This window comes from Trematosphaeria pertusa (genome assembly GCF_010094035.1).
Source record: "Trematosphaeria pertusa strain CBS 122368 unplaced genomic scaffold BU26scaffold_3, whole genome shotgun sequence".
Classification (NCBI taxonomy): domain Eukaryota; kingdom Fungi; phylum Ascomycota; class Dothideomycetes; order Pleosporales; family Trematosphaeriaceae; genus Trematosphaeria; species Trematosphaeria pertusa.
Window position 1 is genome coordinate 1,653,394 of NW_022987214.1, and position 12,114 is coordinate 1,665,507.

At 33.5% G+C, this 12,114-nt stretch overlaps 2 protein-coding genes across 2 annotated transcripts; both read right to left on the bottom strand.

Annotated features, from left to right (window-relative positions):
• Positions 1-422: 422 nt before the first annotated feature.
• BU26DRAFT_588239 (uncharacterized protein) lies at positions 423-2,208 on the bottom strand. Its single transcript, XM_033834709.1, has 2 exons — positions 1,546-2,208; positions 423-1,484 (listed from the first exon to the last, which is right to left on the bottom strand). Exons 1-2 carry the CDS (start codon positions 1,798-1,800, stop codon positions 483-485), a joined length of 1,257 nt encoding a protein of 418 aa, XP_033688360.1. The 5' UTR covers positions 1,801-2,208; the 3' UTR covers positions 423-482.
• Positions 2,209-8,169: 5,961 nt separating this feature from the next.
• BU26DRAFT_515723 (uncharacterized protein) lies at positions 8,170-9,866 on the bottom strand. Its single transcript, XM_033828144.1, has 2 exons — positions 9,129-9,866; positions 8,170-9,066 (listed from the first exon to the last, which is right to left on the bottom strand). The coding sequence occupies exons 1-2, from the start codon at positions 9,772-9,774 to the stop codon at positions 8,285-8,287; spliced, it is 1,428 nt and encodes a 475-aa protein (XP_033688361.1). The 5' UTR covers positions 9,775-9,866; the 3' UTR covers positions 8,170-8,284.
• Positions 9,867-12,114: the final 2,248 nt, after the last annotated feature.

Sequence of the window (12,114 nt, forward strand, 5' to 3'; positions counted from 1 at the left end):
CCCACTTAGCGGTGTTAGCACTTTAGGCCAACGGTTTAGTAGCGTTCTTTCACAGTAGGGTGGGAGCGATGCTTTCACTGTGCCTCTATAGAATAGTTGGCATACTGATCGCACATACGCGAAACTAGAGGTGTAAGGTCACGTAGGCGGGAAGGCAAAATATGAGAGCAGCAGAAGCATGAGTTCGATTGTTGAACAGACGAATCCTTGAGAGGTAGAAGCTCTCGTGAATCCGAGTAGAATATATGCTATTGATGGTCACGTGCCAGCCGTAGCTAGGGACGTAGGCCAGCCGTGGTCCTAGCCACCTCTGGGCTCCGCCCGGGGGTCACTCGATCCTGCAGGGTGCGAAAGGGGAAGAGTTGTATAGCAGTGAGCGGCCTTCGGAAAGGAATCAAGACTGAATTCTGTCTATTTCATGTGTCCCTTTGCCTGGTTTTATCTTCTCGTGCTTCTGACAGAGCACGAGAACCTTGGATCCTTTAATTCTCGTTGCTACTGGTCTTTCCCTCTTTGTCCCGTGCAACCAGAATCATCCCCTCAAGTTCTAGATACATAATCAACCTACAACAAAATGCCGACGTCGCGTACCTTAACAACAATACAGTCGCGTCCTCAACCCCAATATACGATAGTGACGAAAACACCGCGGTCCCAAAAATAACCTGCAGGATTCCGAAAAGTGACGCTATATCTTGAAAGATAATGCTCCAGGCTCCTGGATGTACTGCTGCTGACTCTTTCGCTATGGGTATAGTGTCTGCGTTCGCGGAGATGGTGAACTCGCTCCTTACTGCGCGACGTAGGAGATACGGCTGGCTCCTTGGTTGCCTAGATCGTGCATTGGTATTATCGGATGTCTGGTGGAATGGAAGGGGGTCTTCGGTTGAGTCCTTTGCACTGTGCAGCATATTTGTGTCTTGTTCCATCTCCACCTTATCCGAGCACCGGCGTGATTTGACTTTTCTCCGATAGACTTCAAAACTCAGGACTGCGGGGGCATGGCAAACGATAGGCGTCATGGCCCACATGAGAGGCAACCATGAAACAGAACACCTCCAGCTGACAACTGTTTTCTGTCCCAGATCGAGTGACGTGGTGATCAAGTTCGTGATTGCTACAATGGCGAGGACGTATTGGAAGAAGGATATTGCAATGGCGAACCGCAAAGGCATGCGCGAAATTTTCAGGATACTAGGTCGTTCCGGGCGGCGCAGGAGATGGACGGGGTTGTCGAATAGAAGGAAGCGCGATGGATAGGTGGCTGGAGCGCCCATGGATAGTAGCAGCGACAGTAAAGGCCTTCGGGAGGAGAGCAACGCTATTTCTGGAATTGCAGGACCAAAGTTGGCCAGGATGGTGGGCGTGAGACCGAGTAACACAGAAGCCGCTGCCATGTTGGCCTGAGTCGATGGGTAGATCGATGAGAGGATGCAGTCGTTTTGGAGATAGCAGTAATTGCCCACACCACCATATTTCGTCAGCTATGGACAGGCGTCGAGTCAGCGGTGTTTTGCTATACCACACTCTATCGGCACAACTTACCTCTCTGCGCGCAGTCAGATTGCCCTCGTACGCTTGCAAACTCACAAGGCATGGTCCCGTCGATGCCTCGTGTAGGACTTCCGCCAGCTGCGGATAAAACGACTGAAATTTGAGCGGGTGCTCTGGAAGTTCAAAGAAGCTAGCATTCTCCCTGGTTCCCTTCAGAGCGAAGCCTTCGTAGTCGTATGGTGGAAGTGCGCCTGCGCACTGTAGTAATGAAATGACAGCAAAAAAGCAGAGTAGAAGTTTAGCCATGGTCGCAGACCTCAAAGAGAGCACAAAAGAAGAGATGCACACAAAGAAACCACTCGCAATTAGATACCCTTAGGGCAGGGCTTTATGGTAGATACAGAGAAGAGGTTAGGATTTTTCGTACGATAGATATTCGCACCGCGACAAATCTCAAACATAACTACGCCCCTATCTCAAACACAATTACGCCTCTTACCTGCACCCCAAGATCGGGAGCGGAATCAACCTACCAATCAGTTTGTGCAGGCCGCTCTGTGGGACATGTTGAAGGATGCGGTCCCTAATTGTTGCTGGTAGCCCCTGCGTTAAAAGTTTAGGATAGTCGGGGACGGACTACTTGAGACGCGCTGGTCCCTGCCATATTGTAAGACATAGAAACCGAAGGAATTCTTATCGGGTGGAACGGAATTCCGTATGGCTCTAAAAGAGGTTAGGTTGGCGCGGGATTAAATATTCATGCTAGCGCAACGCTAAAAACTTCTAGTAACTCTTAGGCTAATTAGAGTACTAGTAGACTTTTAAAAACTTTATACTAATAAAAGCTTATTTATATTACTTAATATACTTTACTATTAAAAGCTCTATACTATTAAACTCTCTAAAAATACTAAGCCTCTACTAAATACTACTATCTCTATTATAAAGCTCTCTATAAACGCCTAATTAACTTTAGATAAATTCTAGATATAGCTTACGCTTTAGACTATTTAATAGAACTCTAAGCTAAGCTTATAATATACTATAGCTCTCTATAATATACTATAGAAGAAAGTCTATAGTTAATATACTAGAGTTACTCTATAATATAAAAAGATATCTAATTAAATAAAGCTTACTATAAATAAAAAGTAGGTAATAGTTAAGTATATACTAGACCTAGACACGTAAGAATTTACTCTCTAGCTTACTACTATTTAAGATATAGCTAATAAGCTACTTACTAAATAGAAAGAAAAGGTTATAGATAAGAACTAGCTAAACTACTTTATTATATACTATTCTAAGCTTAAAATATAGCTTAATTATAAGTATAACTATTAAAAAGTAAAGTAAAAAGATTCTATAATTATTTAGACATAGTTTAATCTAGTAGATAATATAAAGACAAAGTATAGTATTACTAATAAAGATATATATAATTTTAATAAATCTAGCTTTATAATAGAAATAATATTATCTTAGATAGTAGTTACTAGCTCTAAGAGATAATTATAACTAAAGAGTTTTTAATATAATAGTCTAGCTTAGTATTTACTTAAGTTATATAACCTTGCCTAGTATCTTAGCGCTTAGCTTTCTATATATAGAGAGCTCTTAAAGTATTCTTCTACTTCTTACCTTTAGATAGCTAAATTTAACCTAACCTACTCTACTAGCATCTCTTATTCTTATAGCTTATAGAGATAGTACTACCTATAGCTAACTTACCTAGCTAGGTATTCTAGAATGCTTATAGTAGTAAAGACTATAGAGCTAGCTCTTATATTATCTAAAGGTCTTTACCTCTTTAGCTAGAAATAGTAGTATAATATTAGACTAAACTAAGTAGTCTTATAAGAAGCGTTTACTAATAGCTATACTAAGAATTAGAGCTATAAGAGCCTAATTACTTACTCTAAGAATTAAAGCTATAAAAGCTCTAATTACTTATCTCTCTAGCGCTATATAAGACTACTAGCAGATCTAGTTAGTAGTAGAAAAGACACCTCTAGTAGTAAGCTAAAGAGAGCTATAAGAGCTCTACGTATAAAAAAACTTCTATAGAACTTCTACGTATAAAAACTCTCTCTCTTATTCTAAAAACTAATAATTCTCTACTCTACTAGTAGAGCTAATAATTAGCTACTACGCTAGTAGTATATACTTTTACTTCTTAAATAAAAAGCTATACCTAAGTTAAACTACTTAAATACTATAGGTAAACTCTTATAAAGTAACTCTAGAGGTAAGACTCTAGTCTTCTAGTACTTCTTTACTCTAATAATTTTTAAATTCTAGGTAGAGAACCTACTAGAGAGTTATTCTAATTAATATTATTATTATAAATTCTCTATTTAATAATATAATATAATAACTAATAAGAATTAGAATAATAACTTTAAGTAGAAGCTAGTATAGCTACGTAAGAGCTTAGTAATACCTAGATTATTAGCTATAGATAGCTTTTATATACTCTCTACCTCTATAAAAAAGCTCTAAGAGCTTTTCTTAGAAAAGCTAGGTAAAATTATTAATAAATTAGTTAGCTAATTATTTATACGCTAGATACTTTAATAATAGACTTATATATATTACTAGATTACTACTAATATACTTACTAAAGAAGATACTATATACGTAGAGTATTAGAATTTATAGTAGAAAAAAGAGATACTACTTTAATAAGAATTTAATAGCTATAAGTATAACTATAATTCTACTCTAGAAGCTAAATACTATCTACTTTATTAACTTAATATATAATATACTTTATAAATTAGATACTATATACGCGTAAAACTAGTACGTTACTACTAGATAACTTAATTCTAGATTCTTATCTAACTACGTATACATCTACTATACTACTAGTAACTAAATAACGCTTAGAGAGCTAGACGTAGCTTTCTACTAAGTTTTTAGACCTACTCTTACTATTAGATAGTAAGGTAGTTACCTTTAAGTAATAGAGAGATAGATTATAAAATAAGCTTTAAGCTTATTATAGCGTAGATAAGAAATAAGAATTTAAGGTATATAATAAGTTATATAATATTAAGCTATAAAGATATAAAGACGTAGAGTAGATATCTACTATACTAAGACGCTAAGATAGTTAAGGTTATATAACTAAGCGAGTAGGTTAGTACTATAATAAAGCTAATTATAACTAGTATATAGAAGAGATAGTAGAAAAAACTAAAAAAACTATTATTACCTATATATATACGTAGACTAAAAGCAATATATACTAAACTCTTTCTATAATTCTATATACTCTAAGAAATAGTAGTAAGCTAATTTTCTAAAAATACGTTATTAATTAGCTAGAGAAGAGCTATAGAAACCTATATAAGAGGTTAAATATCTACTATAATTTCTAGAAGCTATATTATTAAAATACTACTAACTTTACGTACTTCTAGATTAATTTCTTCTACTTTATATAGAAGCATTAGCTCTCTATAGACTAATAGATAGAGAAATTCTATAAAAAGCTTTCTATAAGTCTATATATATAGATAGATAGATATTAATATTAGTATATAGATAATTATAATTAATATATAGACCTTATCTAAGATCTAGCTAGAGAGCTAGCTCTAGAAGAAGCTTACGTATCTAGAAAGGTTAAAAAGTGTAATACGCTTACGTTAACGCTACGTTACGCGCTCTCTACTCTTCTAGACATTCTACCTATACCTAATAAAGCTCTAGTAATTAAGAAGCTAATTATCTACTTCTAATACTAGTAACCTAGCTATATAAGCTATAATTATCTAAGTGCTTCTACTACGTAGAAAACTATTAAGAACGTTAACCTAGAGAAGCTAGTAAAGTCTATAGAGTCTATAGAGCTATAAGTACCTAAGAATAACACGTTAGAATATAATTCTAATAATTTAGAAAAAGTCTAGCTCTAGAAGAAGTCTTCTTTCTAGAGCTATCTACTAGAATAATAAACCTATATAAAAAGCTATTTAGTAGTTCTATATTTACTCTACTCTACTAAATATCTATAAATAGTCTTATAATTAAGCTTAGAGACTTAATTAATACTAGAGTAGGTAGTTATATTCTAGTATACCTAAAGTACCTTTAGACTCTTAGAAAAAACCTCTACGTTAAGCTATTACATATAGAACCTATCTCTCTAGCTAGTTATAATAAATAACCTAATAGCTAGATAGATAAATACTTTAAAGCTAATTTAGTACTAGAAAGCTACTAAATACGTACTTACTTTATATACTATAATACTAGCTACTATAATATAATAATTAGGTATAAGCTACTTAAAAAAGCTAACGTTTAGATTAACTATAAGTAGCGCGTACTAATATAGCTAGATACTAATTAATTAATTAATTATAAACGCGACGCGTTTATCTTTATATAATTATCTTAATTCTCTACTAAAGCCTACGTAGCTTACTAAGCTAATACTAATTACTATAATACCTTAATATTAGTAGTAGAAAAGCTAAGAGTAATATAATAAGAGAAGAGAGAATTATAGTACTAGTAGCTTTAAGAAAACCTATATAAGATAGATAGGTAGCTTAAGAATCTTAACTTACCTGCTAGGTTACTCTATAAGCTAAAAAAGCTACCTATTTTATAAGAAACATGCCTAAAAGCTAGGCTTAACGTTAATATAGTTAGTACTACTATCTTTATAATTAATACGTATAGAAAAAACGTTATAATTAGATACCTTAGTATCTATAAAGTTAAGTAGCTTATTACTAATAGAAAGAAAACCTCTACTACTAATTCTAAGAAGAAGCTCTACTAGTTAATTACTTAAAAGCTTCTATCTCTAGAATACGCTAGTATAACTATAGCTTATTTTTCTAAAAGAGATTCTAATTTACTACTACTATATTAAGAAGGCGTAGATTATAATATTAAGCTTATAGTAGAAAATATACTAACTAATAGCTCTCTCTATAGTATATTACTAGAGTATCTATAGCTTATATATAACTATCTAGAGAATTACCTTTACTATAGCTTTATTATCTATAGTAACGCGTTATATATGTTACTAGTTCTATTTACTAAAAAGCTAGAGAGAGAATAAAGATTCTACGTTAACTACTAAAAGCTTAATACTATTATAAAAAAAAGACGCTTATTCTATTTCTCTTATCTAGAAAACGCTTATCTACTTATTATATATAAAGGTCTTTATAAAGTTAAATATTTAGTAGACTTTCTATAGAATCTAGCTTAATAAGTTAGTAGAGAATCTAACTTCTTTCTATACGTAATATAGTAACTATAAGTATTATATTCTACTCTTTAGCCTTTATAATAGCTCTACTACCTTTTAATAATATATTAATAAGATATTATATAGGTTACTAGATAATTTCTATATAGTATATATTAATAATATTCTTATTTATTTAGAGAATTCTTTTAAGTATAAGGCTTATATTATCTAGATACTTAATTAACTATATAAGACTAGATTATAAGTAGATATTAAGAAGTTAGAATTTACTATTAAGAGTACTAAGTTTCTAGAATTAATTATAAGTACTAATAGAATCTAGAAGAACTTTAAGAAGGTTACTACTATTTAGAATTAGTCTATACCTATAACTCTTAAGAGTCTTTAATTATTTCTAGGTTTCTATAATTTCTATTAACGTACTTTATAAGCGAGCTGGTTATACAAGCAAGCTGGTTACCTTCTCTTAGCAACGAAAATTAACGAAAATCAACTCGTTTTTCTTAAATAACTAAGCGAAACCTTAATATTTTTCTATAAAAATTTATATATATATTCTTTATAGTATATTACACTATATGCTAAAGTTGCACTAAGATATATTACGTAATTAAAAAGCTATACGTATTTAGGTAACTTTTAAGAAAAAATCTAGTTTACTTCTAGTAAGTACTCTTATATCTCTATAATAATATATAAAACTTATAGTATATAGTATTTATAACTTAATAAAGGTTTCTAAAAAACTTCTATAGCGCTAGCTCTTCTAGGTATAGTGTAATAAGAGATAGAAGTTAGAAAAATTTCTTCTTAGAGATTTCTTCTTCTAACTATATATATATATATAGTTAATCTAGCTCTATAAACTTATTATTTTATATATTATAGGTAGTTGTAACTATATAGAGCTTATTAACTAATAATATACTAGCTTTAAGTAGTTATTTAAAAGTAAAGCCTTTTTATAGTATAGTAGAAAAAGATAGAACTATACTAGAACTATCTTAAAATTATTAGTTCTAAATATCTAGAAAGCTTATAATATATATAAGCTTATAATATATAGTTTTATATAGCTAGATTATTAATATCTATATATAGTTAGAGAAGAAAACTCTAGAAAGATTTTTTTAAACTTCTATTTCTTATTACGCTATACCTAGAAGAGCTAGCGCTATAGAAGTTTTCTAGAAACCTATATTAAGTTATAAATACTATATACTATAAGTTTTATAGATTATTATAGAGATATAATACTACTAACTAGAAGTAAACTAGATTTTTCTTAAAATTTAGTTAAATACGTATAGCTTTTTAATTACGTAATATATCTTAGTGCAACTTTACATATAGTGTAATATACTATAAAGAATATATATATAAATTTTTATAGAAAAATATTAAGGTTTCGCTTAGTTATTTAAGAAAACCTCGTAGATTCTTGTTAATTTTCCTTGCCAAGAAATCGTGGGGGGTTCGATGGTGTGGGGCTTTCGATTGTAAAGTACGTTAAAGCAAACTGAATGTGTAAACAGCCAGAATCCATCAAAGTGCAGCAAGTGCGACAATGAACTGCTCCCTTGTCATTTTGCCATCGTCAAAGTCCTCTTTAAGCTCCAACACCTTATCCTCGTCCCTGTCGTACTGCGCCAACTGAGATACCTTCTCCTCCACGAATGCGTTCATTTCCGATCCACAGAATTGCCTCTTAAGCGTCTGCCACTTCTTAGTTCCAATATGCCGTTGTAGTTGCACGAAGGGGAGATTCTCAGGGTGGTTGAAGCCGCATGAGAGGAGCATATGGAGCCACATGGCGCCCGAAGCTTCAGACCACTCCACGAGTTTCGAAAGTTCTTTCCCTCGATTCCTCAACATTCTTTCCTCCTCCTCCCCTAGAACACGTTTGAAGATCTCTAGGTACTTCAAGAACCGGGCGGCCGTCTTAGGGTAGTCTTTGTCGTAGTAGGTGTCCACGTTATTAAGTCGGATTCCGAGAAGCCACCATGGCGCCGAGCCAAACAGCTGGGCCGGCCCGATATACGACCATTCGAGATCTACCAGCCCAACAATTGTAAGGTCATCCTTACTCCTCACAATTACGTTCGCCAGGCTCAGATCGTCACAAATAATCTTGAAATGGCCGCAATCGTAATCTGGATGAACGAAACTAGGGATCAAAGTCTTCAAGGCGCTAAGCGACTCGTATTTCGTTCTGGCGTTGCTCTCGCCGCCTATCGAATTCGGCTGGCTAAGGAGCTGTTCCCAGTCCTGCTCGACGACGTATCGGAAGTACTCAGTCGTCGTGAGAAACCCCTTGCTTCGATCACCTAGATGTCGTCTGGTCAGCAGACAAAGGTTAAAAGAAACGAAAAAAGACTTTAGGCCTTACCGAAAGTGTTAGCCCCTCCAGTCTGTTGAATATCATGCACCTTGAATGTTAGCGGGCGGATCGGCACATGGAATCCAGTCTTCAACATTGGCAGGCTACCGATCCGGTTAAAGTCGAGTTGGAAAAGCTGGAGCAGAATGTTTGCAAACTGCCTGTAGAGGACCTCGATGGTGTCATCACTGACGTCTTCCCTGATGAGTCTGAAGTGTTGCTTGGCGTCGGGGTTGCTCAGAAGGCCGTCGAGAGATATGCCTTCGATAAAGTCCATTATAATGAATGGACCCAGACCCAGCGGGTTTTCGGCAGCAGGACCCCAGTGCTTGATTTCCGGAATAGGAATAGCAGTCTTTTCGCTAATAAACTTCATCGCCTCTACTTCCATGGCAACCTTCTCGTCCATATACCTAGGGGAAACATGCCCAAACAAAGGGAAGCGGATCAGCCACTTTGTGCCATCGCTGAAGGTCACCTTCTGACCAAGGTTATATGAACCATGGAAGAAGTTACCCTCGATTTGGCAGGCGAGTTTCTGGGGATGAATGGTCGACACCCACTCGAGAAGCTGTTGGCGCTTCTGGATCACCAGGCCAACCCAACGTGAACACACCGCATCATTAATAAATGTGATGGGCTTCTGAGCGTTCATGACGTCCGAGGAGAATTGAGTTGTCGAGCGCTTAAGCGTGTACTCTTTGAGAAAATGTCTCGCGGGACAAAGATTAGTGGAGAGAAGAAGTGAGGGAAGGGAATGAGTCAGGTGAGAGCTGAGGCCTTTAAATTTCCGGGCGGGCAGGCAGCGCGTGCACGGGCTTTTCCGGCGAGTCGCATCAGCCACATCGCAATATACACGCATGAACGAACTAGAATACGGGCGCTACTATAGAAGCTATAGAAACTTATTAAATATTCTCTAAAACTACTTTAAACTTAACGTACTTTATAAGCGAGCTAGCTATATAAGCGAGTTAGCTACTTTTACTAAGCCTCTACTAAAAAGTCGCTATCTTAGTTAGATTACTCTAACTCTAAGCTACTTAAGATAAATCTAGATAAGCTATCTAACTTATCTATATTATCTTTAACTATCTAGCACGTTTATACGTTATACTCTAGCTTACTATAGTATCTATAGCGTTACTAAGCTAGCTAGCTATTACGTACTACTACCTCTTTATATTACTTCTTACTCTTATTCTAATTTATAGTTTCTTTTTAAGTAACTAGCTATAAGCTAGCTTTAATTATAAGAGTATTCTTTTTCTAAATCTACTTTCTTTTACGTAAATTATACTTTTTTTTCTATACGTTAGCTACTTAAAGCTAGATAACTTTAGACTCTATAAGTACTAGCTAATATACTATTAGCTTATTACCTTTCTTAAGCTAATTAAGTAACTTAATAATATAAGTTAGTAATAAATTAAGATACTACGTTATTTTTCTCTAAATTAGAGTTAATTATAACTTTAATTTAGTAGAATTAATAGATATTTTATACTTCTAGATAGTAGTATTATTAGTAGAGAGTATTAGTATATATAATTAAACTTTAAGCTTTAATACTACTAAATCTAGGTTAAATAGAACTAAGCTAGTATCTTTAAATTCTACTCTAATATTATTATCTATAATTAATAACGTACTTTATAAGTAAACCGACTACACAAGCGAGCTAACTACCTTTTTCTTAGCAAGAAAATTAACGAAAATTAACCTGTTTTTCTTAAATAACTAAGCGAAACCTTAATATTTTTCTATAAAAACTTATATATATATTCTTTATAGTATATTACACTATATGCTAAGGTTGCACTAAGATATATTACGTAATTAAAAAGCTATACGTATTTAGGTAACTTTTAAGAAAAATCTAGTTTACTTCTAGTTAGTACTATTATATCTTTATAATAATCTATAAAACTTATAGTATATAGTATTTATAACCTAATAAAGGTTTCTAGAAAATTTCTATAGCGCTAGCTCTTCTAGGTATAGCGTAATAAGAGATAGAAGTTAGATAAATATCTTCTTTAGAGTTTTCTCTTCTAACTATATATATATAGTTAATCTAGGTATATAAACTTATTATTATATAAATTATAGTAGGCTCTAACTATATAGAGCTTATTAACTAATAATATAGAAGCTTTAAGTAGTTATTTAAAAGTAAAGCCTTTTTACTAGTATAGTATAGAAAGAGAGAAAGATACTAAAACTATCTTAATATTATTACTTCTAAATATATAGTAGGCTTATAATATATATTAGCTTATAATATATAACTTTATATAGCTAGATTATTAATATATATATATAGTTAGAAGAGAAAACTCTAGAAAGAAGCTTTTAAACTTTTATCTCTTATTATACTATATCTAGAAGAGCTAGCTCTATAAAAATTTTCTAGAAACCTTTATTAAGTTATAAATACTATATACTATAAGTTTTATAGATTATTATAAAGATATAATAGTACTTACTAGAAGTAAACTAGGTTTTTTCTTAAAAGTTACCTAAATACGTATAGCTTTTTAATTACGTAATATATCTTAGTATAACTTTAGTTTAAGGTGTAATATACTATAAAGAATATATATATAAATTTTTATAGAAAAGTATTAAGGTTTCACTTAGTTATTTAAGAAATACGGGTTGGTTTTCGTTGATTTTCCTTGCCAAGAAATCGTGGGGCTTTCGATGATAAAGTACGTTAACAAGGTTAAGCGAATTAATAACTGCGCGCGGTATCCAAGAGCCTCGCGAGTCGCGAAAGTACCTCCAAAATCAAACTCGGTCAACCCAAGGAGACAAAGAAACTAAGAGCTACCAATAACCTTTCCGAGCCCGCCGTTCCTAGTCCAAAACTTGAGAACAAGAAGCTAATGACTAATCCCGGTGTGTGTAGTTAACAGCTATTCACAACAGCACATAGAGCTCAAGCTGCCACCCATATCCAGGGCAATAGAGGCTCTCCGGTTGTCGATGT